The sequence below is a fragment of the Leptonychotes weddellii genome, chromosome 1, assembly GCF_054177405.1.
Source record: "Leptonychotes weddellii isolate Sample4059 chromosome 1, ASM5417740v2, whole genome shotgun sequence".
In the NCBI taxonomy this organism is placed as follows: Eukaryota; Metazoa; Chordata; class Mammalia; order Carnivora; family Phocidae; genus Leptonychotes; species Leptonychotes weddellii.
Window position 1 is genome coordinate 140,701,108 of NC_138369.1, and position 24,945 is coordinate 140,726,052.

The window sequence follows — 24,945 nt, forward strand, 5'->3', positions numbered from 1 at the left end:
CACTTAAGTCCTTGCCTTCTTTCCAATTTCATCCTTCCCCAAGCTTTTATCATATTTGCTTGCAACATTTTATCACTTGATTTGGATAGACAAATACTGTAACATATACCAGATTTCAATCTCTTTGCCTCCTGTTTGGACTAAATACAACTGGGCAAGATTGTTATCTTCTATTGCATCAGCAGTCACCATTTTTCAGCTGGGCAATGCAGCAAGAGAGGACATAAATGGAGTAAAGTTCAGTGAAACCATAAATATGAGATTCCTAGGACCGCCATTACAAAGTCTCACAAACTGAGCTGCTTATTGTATCACAGTTCTAAAGGCTAGATGTCCCCAAAGTGTCAGCAGAGCCATGCTCTCTCTGACACCTGTAAGGAAGAACACTTCCTTGCCCCTTCCCAGCTTCTGGTGATTTCCTGGCCATCCCTGACATTCCCTGACTTGTAGGTGCATCACTCCATGTTCATGTGATGTTCTTCCTGTGTCTCTGTATCTCCACATGGCATCCTTTGTATAAAGACCAGTCATTGGGTTAGAGGCCCAGCCTGCTTCAGCATGGCCCTATCTTAACTAATTATATCTGCAATGATTTTATCTCCAAATAAGTTCACATTCTGAGGAATCGGGAGTTAGGACTTCAATAGAGGCTTTTTCAAGAACATGATGCAATCCATAAGCCATGGAAGAATCAATATATTGAGGATCCTCATCATATTAAGCAGAATTTCTCAACATTGGCACTATTGACAGTTGGGACTGGATAATTGCTTTGCTGCGGAGGGCCCTCTTGTGCATTGTAGAATGTTCAGCTGCATCTCTGACTTCTACCTGTTAGAGGCCAATAGCATCTTCTTAGCATCCATCTGTGACAACTATACATGTCCCCAGACATTTCCAAGTGTTTCCTGGGATGGGAGTTGGGAGTCAAAATTGCCTTCCATTGAGAACAACAGGTAAAGAAGAGAGAGAGAGCATGAGCAGGGGGCCAGAGGGAGATGGAGCAGCAGGCTCCCCACCAAGCAGGGAGCCCGATGTGGGACTTGATCCCAGGACCCTGGGATCATGACCTGGCTGAATGAAGACACTTAACAGACTGAGCCACCCAGGCACCCCCAAACTTCCAGTTATATAATTGATAAGTCACAGCATAAAGTACAGCATAAAGAATACAGTCAATGACATTATAATAAGGTTATATGGTGACTACACTTATTGTGGTGAGCATTGAGTAGTGTATAGAATTGTTGAATCAATATGTTGTACCCCTGAAACTAATATTATATGGTATGTAAATTATATTTAAATCAGTCCTTCAACGTAAAAAAAGAAAGAATTCCAGGGAACAGAGGTGAAGGATTTCAAGAGTTGGGGATTTGTGGGAGACAGGGTCAGGAAAGGGGACCACGGTGCCTGGAGGAATGAGTACGTTCCTAGGAGTCACTCCTGGACTTCTTGCAGTGACTGACATAAACAGGGATAAAGACATGTCAGGTAATGGTGACAAAAATGGTGTATTTGAGAAATGTGGGGGGCAAGGTCTTGTGAGGAGTATGCAAAAGTTTGGGATTCCCTCTTGATCTCTGCGGATGGATTTTCAGTATCATTTCTCACGAGTCTCTGACTGGCAGCTCTCAGGGAAGCTTCTGCTTCTGTGGGAAGTCATTTCTACAAGATAGAGAAGAAAAGAACTTGGACTTTGGACTTTGGAATCCCAGGAGACACTTGGGTTTGTATCGCAGCTCTGCTACTAAGGAAGAGGGGTGACTTTTGTCCTTTTCATTAATCTCAGCCACCATGTGTTTGTCAGCATTAGCCCCCCAGAAGGTGATTGTGCCTGTATAATCACCTGGCCACAGGAGAATCTCAACACATTATCTGAAATTTCCTAGGGGGGAGGATAACTGTGTGGTCAAAAATTGACAGGCACACTAGAATTTTTAACCAAAAAATTACCCAAATATATGCTAAAATGACTGCTGAGTTGTGCAGATATTAATTACTCAGTCATGCTTTAATTCAACGTTTTTCACATTTTCAGTTAGCCCACAAGAAGAAATACACCTTCTGTTGTGACCCAGAATTCAACTCATGAGCATTTCATGAATCAATTTTTGCCCTATTACATGTATGACATTCAAACAATTTCCCTTTTCCCCCTATTGTTTCAAATAGCAACAATGTAAGTTCATTTCATGATCCCAAATTTTAAGCAACTCTAATGTACTCTACAAACATTTATTGAGCACCTTCTATGTGCCTGGTTCTGATGGCCACAAGGGATACTTAGAAAAATAAGATGTAGATTTTGTTCCACAGGACGCTAAAGAAAAAAAGTAAGTACTATATTAAGTGGGGCGCCTGGGTGGCTCAGTCGTTAAGCGTCTGCCTTCGGCTCAGATCATGATCCCAGGGTCCTGGGATCGAGCCCCGCATCGGGCTCCCTGCTCAGTGGGGAGTCTACTTTTCCCTCTCCCACTCCCCCTGCTTGTGTTGCCTCTCTCTCTGTCAAAAAAATAAATAAATAAAATCTTTTTTTAAAAAAAGTACTATATTAAGCACTAAAATATAAATCTGTAAAAGTGCCATGGGATCTTAGCCTGGAAAATCTGAACACATTCTTCTAGAGGAGAGAACACTTAAACTGTGCCTTGAAGGGGGAGCAGGATTTGTTTAAACAAGGAAAATATACTGTGAAGATATATATTCTATTCCAAATGGTTGTTTCTTAGGCAGAGCCATATTACAGGGCTTGAAGTTATGTAAACAGCACTTCACCACTTTTCCAGGTCTTGGAATTATGGGAGAAATATTTGGTTTATGTAGAATTATCTTGCTTTTGGCTACCTAATCATAGCCCCACAAGCAGTCTTCCAAACAGAAGCACAGGAGACAGTAGACCTGACCAAAGACATGACAAATGAAAGAGCATTTTGGAAGTATACAGTAGGACATGCCAGGGGAGACACACATTGAGCTGCTGAGACCTAATCTGCCCGGCTGGCTTTATTCATCATTCTGACTAGCCTGGAGCCTGTGGGAAAGTCTGTTCCTCTACAGATGTGGACAGCATCAGATAAATCCACTTCAGAGACATGGCTGTGTAGATAGAAAGCTCTGCCAGGTATTTCCAAATCCATTTGCTAGGCATGGTCAAAATTGGCTTCTTCCAGCCCTGGAGACCAATCTTCCTGTTTGGAACTAGCTCTATTATTTTTAACCCAACCAGAGATAATGGACAATGACGTGAGTAAAATCTGGGGATTTCTGAGAAGTGATTCCAGAAAACTATCATCAGAAATATGTAAATCTGAGGAAATAAAAGCATAAGAGAGTTTTAAAGGACTCCCCATTCCAGTCAATAAACGCTTTCCTTCTGACTCTTCAACCACTAAGCCACTATTCCAATTGCCAGAGGCCTATGATCTCATAACTCAGCCCCTCGTGCTCTTGAACAATGCCAATAATTAGTTCAATTTTGTTACTTTCCTGGAACTTGTTATGGTTCTATTTTCTGGATCAGTGTATTATTTTCCCAGTTACCATATCTTTCCAGGGTACCAACCTTTGTGACCATAACAAATCACCACAAATTTGGTGGCTTAAAACAGGAGAAACTTCTTCTTTCCCAGTTCTGGAAGCTAGAAGTCCAAAATCAAGGTTGTCCACATGGCTCACCCCTTCTGAAGGCTCTACAGGCAATCTGTTCTCTCTCTTGTCTAGTTTTTGGTGGCTCCAGGCATTCCTTGACTTGATGCCACAGCACTCCAACGTCTATTTCCACGGTCACCCTGCTTTTCCCCTCTTCTAGGTAAAGATACCTTTCGTTAGATTTAGGGCATCCTGTGATAATCCAGGATGATTTCATCTCAAGGTCATTATTTTACATGACATCTGCACAGACCTATTTTCCAGATAAGATCCCATTCTGAGGTTTTAGGGATTCAGGTATGGACCTCATTATCCCACAAAAAAGCGAAGTGAACTGTTTAGGAACACCAATGGCTGAAATGCTGAAATGGTGCCTTTTCATAGGGTTGTTGTGCCTGGCAAAATAGCGAAGTACTCAATGAGTGTTAGCTGTTTTTATTATCATTATGGTATAGTACTTTGACATTTTCAGTGTGTGACCAGTGACTCATTTGATATAACCCTCATAATCCCACAGTCATGTAGGTATTATGTCAGGACATCCAAATTTGGCAATAATTCCCTCCTATTACCACCATATCATTTTAAGGATTAATTTTTATTTACCCTTCCTCTTCCCCAAAGTGATTTGAAACAGTTTCAAAATACACACACTTAAAAAGTCATCAACTGAGAAAATCAGAACCAAGTAAAAGGTGAGCATTCATACCAACCATAGTGGTAAATTTAATTCCATTAACTGGGTGTCCTATTTGGCTCTTTCAAAAAATGTTAACAGTGGTTTTTCTGGATGACAGGATAAGGGGTTAATTTTTTGATGCCTCTCTTTCTGTTGTTTTGAGTCCTTGAGTACTTTACAACTTTTTTATGATGAGCATGTATTATTTATTATTTTCATCATTGAAAAGTAACTGCTTAATTGGACTTGGCTTTATTTCTTTCTTTCTTTCTTTCTTTCTTTCTTTAAAGATTTTATTTATTTATTTGAGACAGAGAGAATGAGATACAGAGAGCATGAGAGGGAGGAGGGTCAGAGGGAGAAGCAGACTCCCTGCCGAGCAGGGAGCCCGATGCGGGACTCGATCCCGGGACTCCAGGATCATGACCTGAGCCGAAGGCAGTCGCTTAACCAACTGAGCCACCCAGGCGCCCAGACTTGGCTTTCTTGATAGTCAAGGCAAGAAGGGAAAATCAGTCATTTAGATCATTAGAATCAGAGAGGAGTTAGTAGGTCAATTCCTTCAGGAAAGTATCAGTTTTTCTAGTACTGGCTTTTACCTGAAGCACTAAGCAATATAACGCACTCTGACCTCAGCATCATTTCTCAGCAAAGGACCTGACTGTGCCCACAAATGCTTCTTGCAGCATTGTTCCAAACCAGGAGAAGTCCTAAGTGATTCTATAATGTGCTAAGATTATGTGGCCCAAGAATAGATGCCCATCAAATGGACCATGGGTCCTTAGTCATTTACTCTGAAAGATTGCTGTGAAATGAGTGCCTGAGTGAGTAGAAAAGCATGACCCCTGGGTCTGGTTCATCAGCACTGGGTTTGAAAGTGTGCTCGGAGCTGGCTCTAATAACTTGAAGTATCTGGGGATGAGAAATAAAGTATGGGTTTAGGTTTTATAATATTTATATTGTATTTTCATTGATAAAGGTCTAAAGTAAGGAATTCAAAGTTATTGACTGAAGAAAGATTTTATTTGGAAACCACATGAAAAGGCGGCAGTGATGAATAGACTGTGAAAATAGAGGAGAGAGTTTTCTCACTTAGATGAAAGGCCACCCTCAAGCAGCCGGTTAGTGGCAAAGTTGGAGCTCAGGTCTTTGTTTTAAACTTTGGATTATGAGATTTTCAAACATACACAAAACGAGAGAGGAGAGTGTAATGAACTGCAGTTTCCAATACTGATCAACACATCAGTGTCACATTGCCTATCATCCATATCTAAGATATCCTATCATTACATATGTAATCAAAGTATAAATTGAATTATAATAAGCACATTTCTAAATTTTATTTCACATTCATGACATTACTCAATGATATTTCACAAGCTGTTTTTAAATAATGCAGAGAGGTTAATTTGCCTGTCAAATCTCTCCAGGAAAAGGATTTATTTAGTGAGTCCCTCTGCAACTGTCTCTCGGGACCCAGGGCAGTGGGGCGGCTAGAACAGTACTTGATAAATGCTACCCGCTGCGAGATACATGCTGACCACCATAAATGCAACCAGCAGAAAGATGTATGTAAGATGGTAAAAAGAAATATCATGTCACCGTCTAATAATTGTATGGTTAGAAAATTATTATATGCTTAATTGTTCTAAAAACCAATCATCACAGACTTCATCTAATGACATCATCACCTCTCAGCCACCCCTTTGTTCAATAAACCAAGCCACACATGAGCTCCAAACTCGTGAAATCATTTGTTTTCTTTCTATTCATCTTTCACCACTGTTGAAATGTTCTCTGATATGTTTAGCTTTTGAAACTTGATGAGAGTGAATGGAAATTCATTCAAGTCTGGCTTTGTGTTTACTTCATAAGCGACTTTTGGTTTTCTTTGTTTCTGTTTTTAACCTGATATATAGAGAGAAACTTTCCTCTCCCTCCCTGACAATGTGCCCCCCTCCCACAGTGGTCAAGATCCAAGGGAAAAAAATATGTTTGCTGAAAGCAGTCAAAACTATACCGGCCAAGGGAAAGAATTCTCCAGAATTTAACCGCATGTAATATTATATCAAACCAGATGTTTACCTGTTCACTGTGAGAGAAGCTGGAAGAACATCAAAACCAGTGATGGCAACAGCTTTGAACCTCATACAGAGGGAGGAGTTCAGGAAAATTTGGGGTTCCCGTAAAGCCATGACCTCCTGAAGCTATACTTAGACTTAGGAAATGGTTTTTCTTGGCTGAGTCAGTACCCCTCACTAGCTTCTATCAGGCCACAGAAGAGTCTTGTCTGAGCTATGTTGGGAATTTCTACTGCCTGCTTCTTCCGTCTCTCCTGGTAAAGGAACAAGGCTTGTGTAGTGTCAGTAAGTCACCTGACATCTCTAAGCCTCAGTTTCCCCATCTGACATTACTTCTAATGCTGACTTTCTGTGATTCGTACTCCATCTCTTGCACAGAGACTCATAGGGTGCTATGCCCCTTAGCATATACCAGGAAGTTTCAGCTCACCCAGAAGCATATGCCCATCAGCTCTTGAAGCATTAGGTCTCAAACTGTTGTTGTCCTTGGTTTAAGCAAGATGGTGGCTTCCAATGACACTTTGGGGATAGAACCTGGTCAAATCAGATATGATCAAAAACACCTCGACAGGCCTGGAGTTCCCTTGGGGAATACATTCTGTCTTTCCAAGGGATTTGTAAACTAAAGTTAGCTCTCAGATGAAGTAGAGAGAAGCATCTTCTCTCCCCAGACAGTTCCAGCCATGTCTAGGCAGCTGCAGAACTGGATTGGCTTCTCAGAAACCCATGGGGACAGATGGAAAGGGGGAATACAATTCTAGGATATCTTTAAGCTCTATGAGTTTTCTGGAACCTTTCAGGTTCTGGCAAGGTCCTTGGGTCGTGACACAGTATCAGATTTGCTGAAGCAACATTAAGTCTAGGGAGAGATTTCAGGCATGTCCATTTCGGCATCCTCTTTTAGTGTTCCGGAGGGCTCTCTGCCATCTCTATTGATGGGTCATGGCTGTTAATACTGGAGCAAGATGGCAGAACTCTAGTCAGGAAGCCAATGCTGCCTTCCCTCCACACTGCTGCCCCCTCCTTTGGTTTATACTCCAGTAAGTTATTTCAATCTCACTGTTTGGCAAAAAAAGAACAACAGAAAGGTCCCTGCATACCTTGTTCAATTGGAGAGCTTTAATATTTTTCATTTATCATTGCAAAACCAAGGACAATTTTATAACTTCTTTTATACAGTTGTTACATGTAGGGCAATCTGTCTGTAAGCAGGGACAAATGACTCTAAAAGAAATAAATCCTAGCTGGTTTTCCCTTCAAATCAAGCCTCTTATTGTTTAAATAAACTTCTTGTTAAAGGGAAAAGAAAGAAAGAAAGAAAGAAAGAAAGAAAGAAAGAAAGAAAGAAAGAAAGAAAGAAAGAAAGAAAAAGAAAGAAAGAAAGAAAGAAAGAAAAAAGAAAAGAAAGAAAGAAAGAAAAAGAAAGCCAATGCTAAAGAGAAAGGACTTCAACTTTTGTGTGTTTTATTCTCTTTCAGGGCAAGGAAAGGCCAAGTCGTCCCGGAGGGTGCACTGGACATCTGCCTCTGTTGGAAACAAGCCCGGCTGGATCTATCTCCGCCCAGCAAGACCGCAGCCCCCACTGCCAGTAGGCCCCCGTCCTCCTCGGCCCCACGTCCACTTCTGGACAGGGGAGGGGCTGGCTGTGGGGGTGAGGAGGAATCTAAGAACAACTGAGGACCTGAGGCCCGCGCTGTTTTGGTGGGAACTTTGAGCAAACGGGGCAGACATGCGTCAGCACTTGGGCACGCTGAGAGACACAGACTTTCTTACTTGAGTCCTACAGCCACTCCGCAAGACAGAGCACACACCCAATTAATAACTGAGGAAATGTCAATTCAGAGAGATAAAGCACCTGGCTCAAGATCACACACTATTAAGTGCCAGGAGTGGAGTTGAAATCCCCTTTTGGCTCGACATCTATTATCCTTGTCCCTATGCCTCAGGACCACCAGTTTCTAAAAGTCCTTTTTCTACGGTCTAGGTCGATCACACTTTCCCATAGGGCAGGAAGGATATACCAGTGCAAAGTTACTTGGACTACTCCTTCTTCCCATAATGTATTACTGTAACATGAATTTATCCAAAAAAAATATTTATTGGCCACCTGTACTAGGTGCTAGGAAAACGCAAGCAAGCAAGCAGATAAAAATCTCTGCTTACCATCTAATGGGAGAAGGCACATAATACATGAAATAAATAAAGCATAGAGTATGCTAGATGGCGGTGGGTGCAACGGAGAAAAATAAAGCAGGAGAAGGAGAGTATTTGTTGGGGAAAGGGCTTCAGTGGCTGTCTTCAGAAAGAACATTCCAGGCAGAGAAAATAGTAGGTGCCAAGACCCTGGGGTGGAGGCATGGCTGAAGGTGGTGAAATGCAAGGAGGCTAGTGTCGCTGGCAGAGCGCCATCAGGAGAAAGAGGGGCAGATGATTTCAGAGAGTTATCAGGGGCCCTGATCATGGAGAGCCTTATAGCCCACGTAAAGACTTTGGCTTCTACTCTAAATAAAATGCAAAACATTTGGACATTTTGTGCAGAATGACATGATTTGTATTGCCTTACATTTTATTTTTTTTTTAATATTTTATTTATTTATTTGACACAGAGAGAGATAGCGAGAGCAGAAACACAAACAGCGGGAGTGGGAGAGGGAGAAGCAGGCTTCCCGCCGAGCAGGGAGCCCGATGCGGGGCTCGATCCCAGGACCCTGGGATCATGACCTGAGCCAAAGGCAGACGCTTAATGACTGAGCGACCCAGGCGCCCCTTGCCTTACATTTTAACACAGTTATGAGAATAGACCGAACAGGGGAGAAAGAGCAGGGAGACTAAAAAAGAAAGCTTTGACAAGGGTCTCAGAGAAAGACAGTGATGGTTGGGGCAAGGTGGTAGGATTGGGGGTAGGAATTGGATTCTGAGTGCTGATAGAACAAACAGGATAGACGAGTAGGGTGGGGGCTGAATCGTGGGGTGAGTGCAGAGGACAGAGAGAGTCTGGGCAGGAAGCCTGGGGTTCCCAGCTGGAGTTTCAGCCCATCTCATGGTTACAGTGTTACCTGAGGAAAAGTCACTGAAGAGCTTGGGGCCTCATTTTTCACACCGAGAAAAATGGGCTTTGACACGTTCCTGATCGCACAAGGCTCAAAGGAATGTGATGCCTGGGCAGAAGTTTGCTTGCTTAGAAATGAACCGCAGCTCTGTGTGACCTCGTGCAAGTTCGTCTGCCTGAGTAACTGTGGCGGGGAGACCGAGGTCAAATCTGGAATATCGTGGGGGCAAATATAAAACCCCCAAACCAAAAGACATTACAGTTGTGAGGAATTAATTTAGGGAGTTTATTTATTTATTTATTTTAAAAACTCGGCAATGGTTCCTTTTTTGTTTGTTTGTTTTAGATTTTATGTATTTATTTTTAGAGGGGGCCCCACTCATGAGCAGGGGGAGGGACAGAGGAAGAGGGAGAGCAGCAGACTCCCTGCTGAGCATGGAGCCCCTCATGGGGCTAGATCTCATGACCCTGAGATCACGACCTGCACCTAAATCAAGAATCTGACCCTCAACCCACTGAGCCACCCAGGCGCCGCTAGGGAGCTTTATTTTTAAAAAAGTTAAATCTCTTTCTTGGAAGGCTAAGAATAGTCATAGAAGAAAGTTCATTTGTAAAAAAGAAAACTGTTTTAACCAAAGCTTTATGATCCCTAGTTACAATATGGATTTTGTACTTTTTGAACCTGCATTTATAAATGTTACCTGGTTGGTAAATTTTTACACACTCCCCCAAATTCTCATCTTCAGTTTTAGTTTTATTTAAGCACAAAGGATTTCTTTTGATTTCCCCTGTCTCTGAGGCAGGTTTAGCACCACCTTGGAATTTTTCTAAATTTTTACCAGCAACAGAACTACATGATTGAATTATTTTAAGTGACTTGAATGTTTACAACTTTCCCAATCTTACATAAACAGGCAAAGCCCAAGCTGCCTCTTTCCAATTCACAAATACAAAAAAAGCACCCTTAACTGGAACATTCAGAATAAGTACAAAGGAGTTGGTGAGCCCTCCCAGAGGTGAGGGGGCAAGGGTCACAGGGCAATAAAGGTGTTTCACACGCATCCACTTTCTGGGGCAGAACCACGTGATCCGGGTCTGATCCGGGTCCCCCCTTCCTCCTCCTGCCTCCATTGGCTACGACCCTCCCAGGTCTTGTCCATCACAACCTACTATTCGAAGTCCAAGTCTCTCAGTATCCTCCAAGGTAACTGAGAAGCCATTTCGTAAGCCAATTTAATTGAATTACAAGTGTACCTTGCTTTATTGCACCTCACAGATACTGTGCTTTTTACAAATTGCAGATTTGTGGCAACCCTGCCTCGAGCAAGTCTATTGGTGCCATTTTTCCAGAAACATTTGCTCACTGCATGTCTCTGTGTCACATGTTGGTAATTCTCGCAATTTTCCAAAATTTTTCATTACCATTCTATTTGCTAGGTGATCTGTGATCAGTGGTTATGATTTGCTGAAAGTTCAGATGATGGTTAGCATTTTTTAGCAATAAAGTATTTTTAAACTAAGGTACGTACATAGTTGGTTTTTTTTTTTTTTTTAGACATAATGTTAATGCACCCTTAATAGAGTACAGTATACTGTCAACATAACTTTTATATGCACTGGGAAACCAAGAAATTTATCTGAGGTGTTTTATTGTGATATTTGCTTTTTTTCAGAGGTCTGAAACCAAACCCACAATATCTCCAAGGTACTCCTGTATTAGTGATGAAGAAGGATTAATCCTGCAATAAGTTATGGTGAAATAATAGAATGCTTAGGCATTGTAAAGATATCTGTTTAATAAGGAGTCTCTTTGGGAAAGACTCATGAAATCTTCTCATAATGTGGTCTCCTTCTTTGCATATACTTTATTTTTTTTTTAAAGATTTTATTTATTTATTTGACAGAGAGAGAGACAGCGAGAGCAGGAACACAAGCAGGGGGAGAGAGAGAGGGAGAAGCAGGCTTCCTGCCGAGCAGGGAGCCCGATGTGGGACTCGATCCCAGGACCCTGGGATCATGACCTGAGCCAAAGGCAGACGCTTAACGACTGAGCCACCCAGGCGCCCTGCATATACTTTAAATGATCAGTCTTTAATATTGTCCCTGAGACCATTTCAGGGGGTCCACAAAAGTCAAAACTATTGTTCACAGCAACACATCATTTGCCTTTTTTATGCTCATTCTCTCACAATCGTGATGTGGAACTTCCCAGAAACTATGTGATGTGTAATGTGGACATCATTCTGATGGCTAAGAGAATGCATGCTTGTATATTTTTGTTTTTAAAATTCACAATGTGAATTTTAAATGTGAAAGTTTCGAATGTGGTAAATATCAGCAAACACTTCTCTTTACAAGAAACTCTCTGGGGTCCTCAATAATGTTTTTAAGCACGTTCTAAATTTTTGAGAGCTACTGCTTTAGTTATCCTCCCTGATCTGGCAGTTGAAATACCAGGCAGGGTGGTAGCTCTGATTAAATTCAAAACCATAGTAACTTAATCAGTTTGCAAAGGTTGATATCTAAAAGCAAAATCAAAAGAACATATACAAAGAAGTGCTCCAAATTGACCAGGTCATGTCCAAAGCACAGTTGTCAACCTGATGGCGCTCTCACTGGCCAGATCGGGGATATCTGATTTGTGACTTTGTGATTAATCAGAAGTGTCAGTGGCATCTTCTGGTGGGTGAGAGATAGAGGAGAGAGGAGGGTTTCACACAAAGAGGGAAAATCTAAAGATTATCATTAATGTCCACATTTCCCAAAAGAGTGTCGTGAACCAAATATTTAGATTTGACACTTTTAATCATTCAGTATCTTAATACAAATATAAGAAATAATACAGATTTAAATAACATATGAAAAGCTTGCTAAATATACAAATATCCAATTCAACAGTGAAAACAACTTAAGCTTTAGTTCTTAGGTCACTGAGTAGAGACAAGAAAGCAAAAGATACTGAAAAAGTCAATAATTTGGTCTTGTGATTTTTAAGAGTTCAAAAATGTTCCACTAGTTAGAACAATATAATTTAGAACAAAGGGATTTCTAAACCCAAACATACCTTCTCTGCTATTATGAGAAGTTAACTCATGGGAAAAGAAGCCAGGAGGGAGAAGCATCTGAATTGACTTTGAATTCGAAACTTCCTAAATGCCTGTTTTTATTTTATCATGTATTTTCTTTTGATTTCACAATGACTGGTATAGGACCAGATCCTATTATAAGTCAAATGGGACAGGAAATGCTTTTTTTAAAAACGTGAGCTGCTGGGCTAACAATACTTATTCTTCTATACAAGTAGATAAGTAAAGTTAAGGTTGTCAGTGTTATTTTGCAATGAATTCAGTCCATATTCATTGTGGTAAACGCCAGTCAGAGGAGGACATGAAGAACTGCAGTGAAACCAAGGATTCTAGAAAGACCAGTTACTAACAAACCAGTCAGCAGGTAGTGGACTACCACCACCACGTGAGGAGGAAACTGACTCGTGGACCTAAGAACAATATGGAAGAAGAGATGGAACAGCAACAGAAAGGTAAAAGGTAGTCTCAGAAAAGTTCTTTGGTCCTTAACACCTTCCCGTGTTCTCCTTTCTCTTTTTCCTTTCTTGATTCCTTTTTTTCCTGCAATTACATCAGTTTTTGGAGCAGAATGGCAAACGATCTGGTCCAACTTCCTAATTTTCTGGATGCGGGTGTGGATGCACATTGAGATAAAGTGATGGACAGAGCGTTGCCCTCGGTTGGAGCCAGAGTCAGCCTCTGAGTTGTGGCTACTGATTCAAAGTCCAGTCTCCTTTCAACAGCACAACACTGCATTGCTTCACAAAATCAAGTCCTACAACAGACTTGAGAGATAAAACGACTTCCTTTTGGAACTCCCACAAGCACTGGGTAGCTTAGATGGCAGTAGAAAATCTTGAAATTCTTAGGTCTTTTACCCCTACCTCTTCTGCTCTTTATGTCCCTCAGAGAATGACCCTTTTCCTCCTGCCTTCCTTCTGAGTCGGATTCAAGTAGACCAGGGAGTAAATTTTCCAGGTTCTGTGTGATTCCTCTAGGGCTCTGGATAAAAGAAAGATCAAGATATTAACTTCCAACATTTATAATGTCTATCCTAACACATTTGAAGAAGATACATAACAGAAGTGTCAGTAAGCATAGAACACACCTGTGCATATTTCATTGGCAAAGATAAGGACATTCCTGACCCAATGTGATGTGGGGAGACCGTGACTCTCTCCAAGGGACGTAGGTAATTCTAGGAAATAATCTTTTGCAGAATCACTTAGGACTACAAGTAAAAAAAAAAAAGAGAGAGAGAATTCCAAATAATCTACATGTATTTTATTTATAAGACCTTGAGCTTTGCTCTCTGTGGATACTAACTCACTGGACCTTGGGCTGGGAATGGTCACAAAGTAGACCCATGGAGGGCCTTTCCAGGGCTATCAGGTTTCTCGCACCTAAACTGAAAGGATGTGGACCTCCCTACAAGGCAGGCAAAGACCTGGGATTTTATCTTGGGGCTACCTCTCATTCTCTGTGTAATCTTAAGTAATTCTTTACCAGAAACTGTAACATTTTAAACCTGCCAAAATTCCAGTACCTGCTGTCTGTGGTAAAAAAAAAAACACAGAATAGCTCAGGCAAGAATGCCCAGGCTTAAGGTTCTGCTAGTGAGTGACTCTGTCATCTGGTCGTGACATTTTGGTATGATGGATGGCATCTGCCCCCATTCAAGGGTAAACTCTTGTAGAAAAATACGTTGGAATGCAAGATTTCTCCCAGCAGTTTTGACCTAAGCAGTCCAATAAAGGTTGCCCCACACTTTTCTCGTATAAAACACCCCATTCCTTCAGCTTAGAGCTATAAGGAAACTGGGGTGGGGTGCTGGCTACCACCCATCTAGCCTGCCTCAGGGAGATGTTAAGTACAATTATTACGCAAAGCAAAGATTCTTATTATTTTAGAAACAAATACTCTTTGTATTGTCCTTCTAACTAGTCACCAATTTCACCATCATAAATTGTCCATTGGGCACTTTTGTTATTTGATATAGTACTAAGCTTAAAATAGAAAAAAATGGCGGGGTGCCTGGGTGGCTCCGTCGGTTAAGCGTCTGCCTTCGGCTCAGGTCATGATCCCAGGGTCCTGGGATCGAGTCCCACATCGGGCTCTCTGCTTTGTGGGGAGCCTGCTTCTCCCTCTCCCCCTGCTCTTCTCTCTCTCTCTGTCAAATAAATAAAATCTTAAAAAAGAAACAAAAGAAAAAAATGGCATGATTCCACCCAGAACATAGTGTTTTATTAACACTGCCATTATCATTGAAAGAGCCCATTTACAGGTTACATTATTATGAAGTGAAGTGAAAGAATTCAGGGTAATTATAGATAATGTGGGCAAGAAAAAAAAACCACTTTGCTATGAAATGGCTAGACACTTGAAGAAAAAGTGAAATCTGGCGTGTGCATTTCATATGAATGTCTAAATTTTCTACTGTTTGCCAATTCTGCCTTGACTCAATCAAACAAAAGAAAACTAGTACTCAAAAATTTCAAAAACTGAGGTGATTATCTGTCTATTAAGATCTGCCCCAAAGGGAGGTGAGTTTTTGAGAAGCATGTAATCATTGGTGGGTTGACTAATGAGAAATAAAAGGCTATTCTCAAGCTCAAATTTAATTTCATTGTGGAAGGGGCACATTTATGACATCAACTGGGTTTTAATAGCAAGAACTAATACAGAATGGTGGAAAATTTCCCTAGGAAATTTTATTTTATTTTTTCACTTTCAATTTTAGTAATAAAGTACTGGATTCACGAAAGACAAAGAAAAGAGGCTGTTCTTTGAAAACATATCAACCTATTAATCAACCTATTATCTTACTGATGTCGTTTCATGGGAAGTAACTACAATGATCCCATCAGGACTGATACAAAGAGAAATTGCCTCTAAGTCATCATACCTTCCTCCAGAGGTATTTCACCTTCACTGGTGAAAAGAACACAACCATTCTCTGGCATTAAACAGAATCACAAGAAAAAGTGATTTTTCTACAAAAGTGACATCATCATTAGAGATCACTCCTCTATCCCAAAACTATAAATTTGCTTGTGTTTTTGTGAGCAATGAATAAGTGATTTTGATCTAAATAGACTTTGTTGTTTCTGAGTCACACTTACTTAACTAGATTTGTCTTACCATGGGGCGGCTCCCTGGAGAGGATTCTTTTCTACTCACATTCAGTGAGTTCAAGAATGAATTCATCAAGAATGAATTCATCCCTCCTCTCCTCCTTCTCTCTCCATGAACTTTGAACACAAGCACACACACACTCACACACATTCAGTTCCCCTCTTCACTTCCTTATTTCTGAGCACATCACCATTGTTCCAGTCACTGGGATCAGAAATTTGGTGTTATTTTTGACTGATCATGTTTTCCTGCCCATCCAAAAGTTTTAGGTGTTTAGGAGATGATGGAAAGAAAAAGAGAAAAAAAAAAGAAAATCCAAAGTAAGGGTAAGGAAAGAGGAAGCAAATGTAGTAGGTCCATTGGCTTTCATCACAAATTGATAATCAGAATTTGCTACTTAAAGCAATTTAAAATGTCAACATCTTCTATGGTTTTCTTCCCTTTCGCCCAACTTTTGTTATAACTTCAGTTTTGATCTTGAGTGTTTAAGTCTCCAGCATAATCGACACTTCGTTTTACTAGCTATTTAAGTAAACGGGACCAAATCATCTGGCTGTTAAAATATTTGAAACCAGCAAAAAAATTCAGTCCCCCAAAATGTGCCACTGAACATTCAATGTAATTAACTGATTTGGCCGTATGTCATGAAGACATCATCAGTAAATGGCAATCCCAGTGCTTGCAAGATTCTGTAGAGGTTCAGGTGCTTATTTTCATAAATGAGAAAAAGCCTAGAAACAAAGATAAGCTGACTCCCTTTGCTTCAACTAGAAAAGACATTGAACAATGATGTTTCCCAGAAAACCCAAGACTTACTTAATGAACAAAGGACAATTATTTTGCAAATGCCCAATTCTAGTGGAATTTACCTTGGGCTTGAATAGATTGTATTATAAGATTCTTGTCCAACAGGGACTTTTTAAGATGAATTTGAACACTTCATACTTCTTTCCTCACGCTTTCCAAAAGAGTACAACAGTAACAGCAAGCTAGGATTAAAATACATGCAACCCAATAATGCCTTTCAAGTCAGGACTCCAGGGCATCATAGCTGGAAGAACATTCCGGCAGAGGTCAGCAGACCAAAACCAGCGTTCTAGTCCTAAGCCTGTTGTTAACTAGCTGTGCGACCTTAGGGAAGGAAGTCAATTTCCCTCTCTGGCTTCAAGTCCTAATGGGAAAAATGAAATGTTTGGATAAAGTAAAATCAAACAGCCTACTGCCTTTGACATTCTGCAGAGCACTAATGAATTCTATGGGCTTATGTTTATATGCAATAAAATTATCTGATCTGTAATTTCCTCTTTCCACAGAACAGACACTTTTATCTACTTTTGCAAAAGGGTCATTGACACTGAAGATTTGTTGCTTTTCTTATAAAATCACAAGAATTAATCTGATACTTGTATAAGGCTTACGCAAAATTAAGTGTTCGAAAAACCTACAACATGAAAGATAGCTTACGATTTAACTTTAAAAAACCAACAGTTTTTTTCTTCCCTATCTTTCAGTCATCCGAGATGGAAAAAATTCCCATATCAGCCTTTCACCCTTGGAAATCCCCATCACACACACCATAAACTGAAGCTTTGCATTAACTTTAATAAATTATGCACTGCCTCCCGAAAACAAAAAAATTTAAATCTCTCTCTCTAGCTGACTCCTCTTGTTTTATAGCTTCTCATTTTATAGTATCTCCCAAGGTTTTAGACTCAGCATTTATGAGGTACTGAAATTACAATAAGAAAAAGAGAATTGAAAACGTCACTTTGAAAATCTATCTGTCCATCCATCCATCCATCCGATTCATTCACTGTCTTAATGAAAGTTTATTGAGAACTTCATATACATAAGACACTGTGATAGATGTTGTAGGGACAGAAAAAAATTTATAGTCTATAAGGACAGAATGACATGACGGAGTTAATAAGTGTAGGTCACCTGTAAGCTGCCTATAGTATTTGAGGCATAGTAGGAGTATAACATAGAAAATACTATTTAATTAGTGAGTATACTGGACAATTTCAGAGTCTCTTATGTGGACTAGCTGGCCCAGGGAGCGCTCGCTGTAAAAGGAAAAGAGACTGTCCTTCTTGTTAATGGGTAGAAGAACACAGTGTGGGTACGGAGACTTCTTTCTCTGGTGTGGCTGTCAGCTGACTCTACAGGGATTGGACATTGTCTACATTTCCTCTCATCGACCCTTACTCTCAACGTACAAATAATTAGCCATTAAATGATCGTAGCAAATAAAAAGCAGAAACATCCAGTTTAATGTCCAACTGCAAGAAAATGACCCCAAAAGTGTTCTAAAACACCAGCAACAACAAGCAGGACACATTGTTGCCATCCCTTATTTATATCTTCCTGTGCTCTCCACAGTGCTATTAAAAAATCATTTGTTTCCTTCTTTGTACTTCCTATGATAACTTACCTCGGTCTTGGTTCCGACGACGTTTCCAGTATAGTAAGATGGAGATTAAGACCAGAAGAATTACCAAGGAAACAATGCTTAACAAGAGCGGAACTGAAAACCAAAATCCTATAGACGGTGAAGGGGGGAAAAAGGAGAAACAAAGTCATAAGCAGAAACCATTGAGGCAAAAAGTGATAAAGCAATCGTGATGAGTTTTTCCTAGAGTGGAGCTTTCGATGAAAATTATCCTCAAATATATACCTATTGATGTCTCCACTCATGGTTTCATATTATTTCAATAACATTTAGTTAATAATAATCTAACCACGTTTTCTGTGGCTACTATCTCATAAGAGCTTTGAATGTGTTATTTCATTTAATCCTCAAAACAACCCAAGAGTTAGGTATTATTATCATCATCGCACATATAAAAACAACAACAACAACAGCAGAACAAAAAACTGAGGCTCAGAGAAGCTAAGTAAGCCCCAAATCAGCGTAGTAAGGGGCAGAACCAAGGCTTGGTCAGAGGTCACAGCCCATTAAATAATATATTTATTGAGGAAGTTGTGGAAAATACAGAGACATATAAAGGAAAAAAATCATGGATTTCATGATGCCAACCCCAGAAGTAACTCATCTCAATGTTTTTATTGTATTTCTTCTAATCTGTGTCTTTGTTATTAAACCTCTTTCCAACAGTCAATAAATGCAGCCCCTCAGTGTCACTCCGCAATCCTACAGTGGGGGAAGAGCTTCCTGATTTGGGAGTTTCCAGCATCTTCCTCATACTTCTGTAACAGGATTTCTCACATCATAATTCAACCAAGCCCCTTCAGACAGAGATGTGTCTAACTTCCATGGTTCCAGTGCTTGATAAATGCTTGAAGCATGGAAGACTTTCAGCAAATGCTCGCAGAGTAAACAAACATTACACAAACGATGTATAAACATTATAAACGACGTAAGTCGATTCTGGCATTCTTGGACAAGAAGACATGTTCCTTTTCAGGTTCTTGCTTTTCAGGGAAATTTACCTTCTGCCTTGGCTGAAAATGAGGATCTCTTCACAAATGTCCAGATCTAACACTACAAATCTTTTGCCCAAAATTACCTAAATGTTGACTTTTTGATTAGTCTGTTTTTTTCAATAACCCCAAAAATGACTATAGGAAATGTTCCCTAGAGGCAACCCCACCAATAAGGCATTCAGGGGAAAGTTTTCCCAGGCTTTAGTGCTTAAAATGCTCCCTGGAAAAAAAGCATCAGTACCTTTGTAGGAGGCTTATTAATGAGAGCCTCGTCCAGAGCTGATGCTTTAGCCACACAGATAAAGAAAACCGTGGCTATTCCCAAAGCATCTTGCCTAAAACTGCCGCTCCCTCTCTTCCCCCGCCCACAGGCCTCACTTCCTGTGTCCATGAGGCCCAGAGCTAGCAGCTTAGAGAGAAACACAAGAAAGCAAAAGCAGTCTTGCTCAGGATGCAGTTTGTTTCAAAGGGGTGAGGAAAACATCCTCACATTGGCCCCTTTCTTAAAAGCTCTGTGGCCCTGTTCTACAGCGCAGAGGATGCAAAGCCTTCCTCATGGACGTCCCTTCTTCCAGGAAATCTTCCTGCTCCCTCCAGACTGAGCTGATCCTCTCCTCCCCACTCTCAATCCTCCCGGGTGCAGCGTAGCTTTCTTCCTGAAGCATTTCGCACGCAGTTGTGTAATTGCCCGTTGTGTTATCCGCAGTAGAACAGAAGCTTTCTGAGCACAGGGACTGAGTCTTGCTTACTGTTGCACTTCAACAGTCCCAACACCTGGCACACAAGAGACACTCAGGAAATGTCAGCAGCATGGAAAACTAAAGGCGTGGATGGATCTCAACAAAAGCGTTTGGTATGTGGGCAGCATACAACAGTTACCAAAGTAAAACTGGCTTTACTGGTTTCCTCAACTCTGTTTTTCTTTCCCCACTTACTCCATTCTCTCTCTTACTAGCGCCTTGGCTGAGAGGCCAAGAGGCTCTGCAGAACATTCACCACTTTCCAGTTGTGTGTACACAGATGCAACCGCAGCCTTCTCTTACCTTTATGCACAGTTTGCGTGACGCTGGTCACATTCCCCAGGTGCAGCACCTGGCAGACCACCTCCTTCCCCACCTGACGCTTGGGGTCTTTGACCTGGAGAACGCTCGTGACAGACGTGGTCCCATTGGGGTGAAAGAGAACCTCAGTACTGTTTTCAATCCCTGACCCAGACACCTTCCAGGAGATCACAGGGGCTGGGCGGGCATTGGCAGAGCAAGTGATATTTAGGTGGTCTTCGAAGAATTTATAGTGAAGGAACACTGTGGGCTGTACTGGGACAAAACAAAAAAATGATGGTCTGCCATCAGTTAAGCCCCACATTCTCCTCAGAGGAGGAAGGAAGATCTTTACAGAAAGACACTGGGGGCTCAAGGGATAAGGTGGCACATCCAACCCAAAGTGGGGCTCCTCAGCTCTTCCTGTGTCTAATCCTCTGGCTGGCGGGATGGAAACTGGCCTAAGACAGCCCTGTAGCAAGAAAAATCCTCTCTGTAGTTTGTCTGCAGGGGGATTAGCTGAACGGGGCGGGGGGGTGGGATTCTTCTTTCCCAAACGATCCAGAGCCTAATATTCTGTTCTCCATTTCCACGGGCAAGGCAGCACCTCTGGCTTCTTCGGGGTGTCCCTCTCATAGTCTGACAATGGTCACCCGTCAGCATGGCCATAGAGGTAGGCTGCACTTCTCAGAAGCCCCAGGGCGGTTTCAGACCAGAGAGCCCGCAGAGGGAGTGCTGAGAGATGGCCTTTCAGAGCCGGACCAGAGAATGAGATGCGAGGAGGAGACTTGGAAAGTCCCTGCTTGGAATATCTACAGAAAATGTAAATTAGAAATTCACTGCTGCGGTCATGATCCTGGAGTCCCGGGATCGAGTCCCGCTTCGGGCTCCCTGCTCAGCGGGGGGTCTGCTTCTCCCTCTGACACTTCCCCTCTCATGCTCTCTCTCTATCTCATTCTCTCTCTCAAATAAATAAATAAAATCTTTAAAAAAAAATTAAAAAAAAGAAATTCACTGCTGCTAACCAGAAAATCACAGAATGACAGTTGAAAGGACCTTGGAGATCACCTGATAGAATTAAGACAAAATAGTTTATGAGAAAAGCACATTATTGTAGTCCAGCTGTAACCCTGTTCCCTTTCAAAAGTCCCTTGACCAGTGAATTCATTTTCATTGTGTACTTTCAATGTGCAGTTCATCTCTACTGAGCAAACACGAGCTGGCTTTCCTGTGGTTACTCTGGAGCCTACAAGATAATTAAAGGGCAGTAGCGAAAGGAAAACCTGGTCTGTGTTTAGAGGTTCAAGAGGTGGGTGGGTGGCAGTGGGTTGGAGGAAATGGGCCCAGAGGGACTGTGGCCTCTTCCAAAGAACACCCAGATTACTAAGTCGATGGGCACTAGGGGAAGACAGATAAAAGTGAAGGAAGAGGAGTATGGTTGACATGGTGAGACTGGGTGGCAGGGTTCTCTGGTACATCCAAGGAAGCTATAGATGGAAGCTATAAGGTATGGCTGGAAATGATCCATGTGGAAAAGAACAGGATTACTATCCAGAAAATTCAGGGGAGTTTGGTTTTCAGGTAAAAAATAATACAAAAGTTTATGGGTAAAGGAGGGTAAAAAAGAGAAAGACGAGAAAAAAAGAAGAAAAGAAAAAGTAATAGAAATGAAAAAAGCATCCACCAGAAGGAAAAAAAAGACGAGTGAGGAGGTGGAAGGAAGGAAGGAAGGAAGGAGGAAAATGGAGAGGAAAGAAGGAGGGAAGACTGGAGGGAGAGGAAAGAGGAAAAAGGACAGGGAGACAAAGAGACAAAGAAAACAAAAACATAGAGTCAAGAAGAAAACCTGACATAAGAGCCTGCAGAGAGGACTCATTATAGGCAAAATAAGTGAAAGAAACCCTGTTGTGTTTTTTTTTTTCCTGTTGCCATACCTCCCTTGCACTCTCGTTTACTGATCCTCCTCTTACCCCATGTCCAATATTCTTGGTGTGCTCAAACTCTCACTTTAACATTCCTGATAACCCTGTCTAAATTTCTCTTTTCCCTTCTAAAACTACTACCAAGTGTGCCATGCTCCAAAGTTACCCCTTATTCCCACTTCTCAATTCTTGATCCCAGCTATGTGTCAGTTAAACGGAAAAGAAACTTGTCAAACTCAGCCTCTTGGATCGTAAAAGAATGCTTATTATCCAGCTAAATACCTAGTTGACTGCAGGTATGAAGAGCCTCTGAGGTATATCCCAAGAGAACTGTGTTGAAACAAAATGAGAGGGACCACCATAACTGGCTCTGGGTAGGCCCGATCTGGCTCTGTCCTCAGATCCAAAAGTGTTAAAGCTGTTAGAGACCCTACAGATGATCAATTTCATACTTACTGTGCAGATAGACAGACTGTGGTTCAGAGAGTGGGAGAGGACGCTCCCAGGGTCACATGACTGCTAATGGCAAAGCCAGGTCTGAATCATACCACTACTTACGAAGAACCCATTATCCTCACCATGGTCCTTAATTTACTCTTGCTGAGAACACCATTCCTCAGAGCAAAGATAACCCCAGGCAGAGATTCAAGGTAGCCCCACGAACTTTCCAAATAACCATAAGCACAGTTATAACAGACATGAAAGGCTAAGTGTCTTCTCATGAACTTTTCTGAGGTTAGGATCCTGAAAAACTAGGCACTACTACCAGGTTCCAAACATTCTTGAAAATGACATTTCTAGCCAGAGACAATGTATTCCCAGAGATTCTCACCAGAGAGGCTGAGGCAGGCTGTTCCTGAGATCTTCCCAGAACCAAAAGTATTGAAGAGGCACTTGTAACACCCTTCATCCTCCAGGGTGGTGTTCCAGAAGGTAATGGTTGAGTTCTTGAGTTCCAGCTGGGTGATGTTTATCTTGTCTTTATAGGCAGGCTGGACCACAACCCCATGGTTCTTGCTGAAGGTGACCATGTTTTCTGGGCTAACAGCCTTGATTTTCTGCCATGTCACAATCAAGACTTCCTCGGAATTTTGCAGAGAGCATCTTAAGGAAGCAGGTGTGTTCAGCGGCTTTTTTTCATTTTGGGTCACGACTTTTATCATGGAATCATAAAAGAACATCTGTATTTTAAAATTTAATACATAAAAATTCATATTTTTCTGATTAAAAAAATGCATGTTCAAAGTTAAACATAGAAAAGATAGAGAAAAATGCAAAGAAAACATTTACCTACATCCCTGATGTTGCTAGAGAAATATAAGTTCAAATACGTTTATTCAATCTTTAAGAGTAACAGAGTAAAAAAACAAGAAAGCAAACTTTCAGTGACAGAAATTGTGCAAAGAATCCCTGTAAGCTGAAAGCAGGTAGAATGGGGTTGGAGATGCAAATTGCCAGATAGAATAGAAGCATCACCAGGAGTGTTCATGCCTAGAGGTGCAGAAGAAAGAAAGGGCCAACGGACAATTGGCAGAGTGATCCGTTTAGGTGAAGAAGATGTAACAGGCCTATACATTCCACACACACCCCCTATAAAGAAGGGTCAGCAATAGCAGTTTTTGCCTCCGGGAAGCAGTGGTGAATATAGGAACATAAGGTAGAAGAACATGCGGGACAATGCTTCAGGAGGCTACATAGTACCAGATGGCTTTGACAATCAAATAACAATTTACTACGCATTCCCACATTTTTACTTAATGCAATGCAGAATATAAGGCATGACAATAATTTCTTCCCCCGTCAATGCTGGCTACTCATATTGATATGAGAGATGATTCAATAGGAAATCTTAATATAATAACAACTAGGCAGACATCTGAGAAAGCTGACTCAATGAAAGAATAAACTCTACAAACCCAGGAACTCAAACTAAATGAATAAAGACATAATGAATCAAGAAACACTTTGACGTGAATAAACATGATCTCTTAAGTATAAAAAGAAGCCAGCATTGTAAACAGTAGAATTTAGAGTTGTAGAAAATGACAAATATAAAATCTTAATGATTTGGCTGATTTAGCAGAATGGACATCACTGAAGGGTCAACTAGTTAAGTGTGCTTTTGTGCTACATTCTTCCCAGAATGTAGCACAAAAGCATAAAGATATGGAAAAAATTCAAGAAAAATTCAAAGACCTGGAATATTTCAACATCATCACTGAGACTTACAAGAAGGGAAAAGGAAGAATGGGAGACAAAAACGATGTAAGGGACAAAAATGTATTTTTCAAAATGATAAAAGGAGCAATCTAAAATAAGATATATACATTATGAATCTTTATGTTGGGACACCTGGGTGGCTCAGTCAGTTAACCATTCAATGCTTGATTTCAGCTCAGGTTATGATCTCAGGGTCATGGGATTTAGCCCCACATCAGGCTCCGCACTCAGCAGGGAGTCTGCTTGAGATTCTCTCTCTCTCCCTCCCCCTCCATGTTCTCTCTCTCTCTATCTCTCAAATAAATAAATCTTTAAACAAACAAACTTTTCTGTACCTAACAACATAAGTGAAACATATAAAACGCCATAGAATTGAAAAGAAAAATTTTAAATCCACAAAAATAATGGGAGAGTTTTCCATAGTTTGCTCAGAATTTTCACTTCCACATATTAAAAAATACAGATAAAGCAAAAAGGTCAAATGTAAGGATGAGAAGATTTGAAAAGTGAATATTTATATATAAATCATTATATATATAAATCATATGTGTATGTGTATATAGGTATGTATTTATAAACTTTTACCAAAAGAGAACATACAATCTTTACAAACATTCCCCCAAATTGAACTTGAAATAAGATGCAAAAAAAGCTCT

General features: G+C 40.9%; 1 protein-coding gene across 4 annotated transcripts in view; it reads right to left on the bottom strand.

The window, feature by feature from the left end:
* Positions 1 to 12,246: 12,246 nt before the first annotated feature.
* Positions 12,247 to 24,945, bottom strand: part of CD200 (CD200 molecule) — a 17,870-nt gene continuing 5,171 nt past the window's right edge. For 2 of the 4 annotated variants that reach the window (XM_031022151.2, XM_081797135.1), the window contains 5 exons: positions 22,902 to 23,222; positions 20,151 to 20,423; positions 18,095 to 18,202; positions 13,634 to 13,756; positions 12,247 to 13,527 (listed from right to left, as the gene is read on the bottom strand). In XM_031022151.2, coding sequence (XP_030878011.1) covers positions 13,520 to 13,527; positions 13,634 to 13,756; positions 18,095 to 18,202; positions 20,151 to 20,423; positions 22,902 to 23,222 — 833 coding nt within the window. In that variant the 3' untranslated portion in view covers positions 12,247 to 13,519. The remainder of the gene's footprint in view (positions 13,528 to 13,633; positions 13,757 to 18,094; positions 18,203 to 20,150; positions 20,424 to 22,901; positions 23,223 to 24,945) is intronic. The other 2 variants (XM_081797152.1, XM_031022153.2) reach the window with 2 other exon arrangements.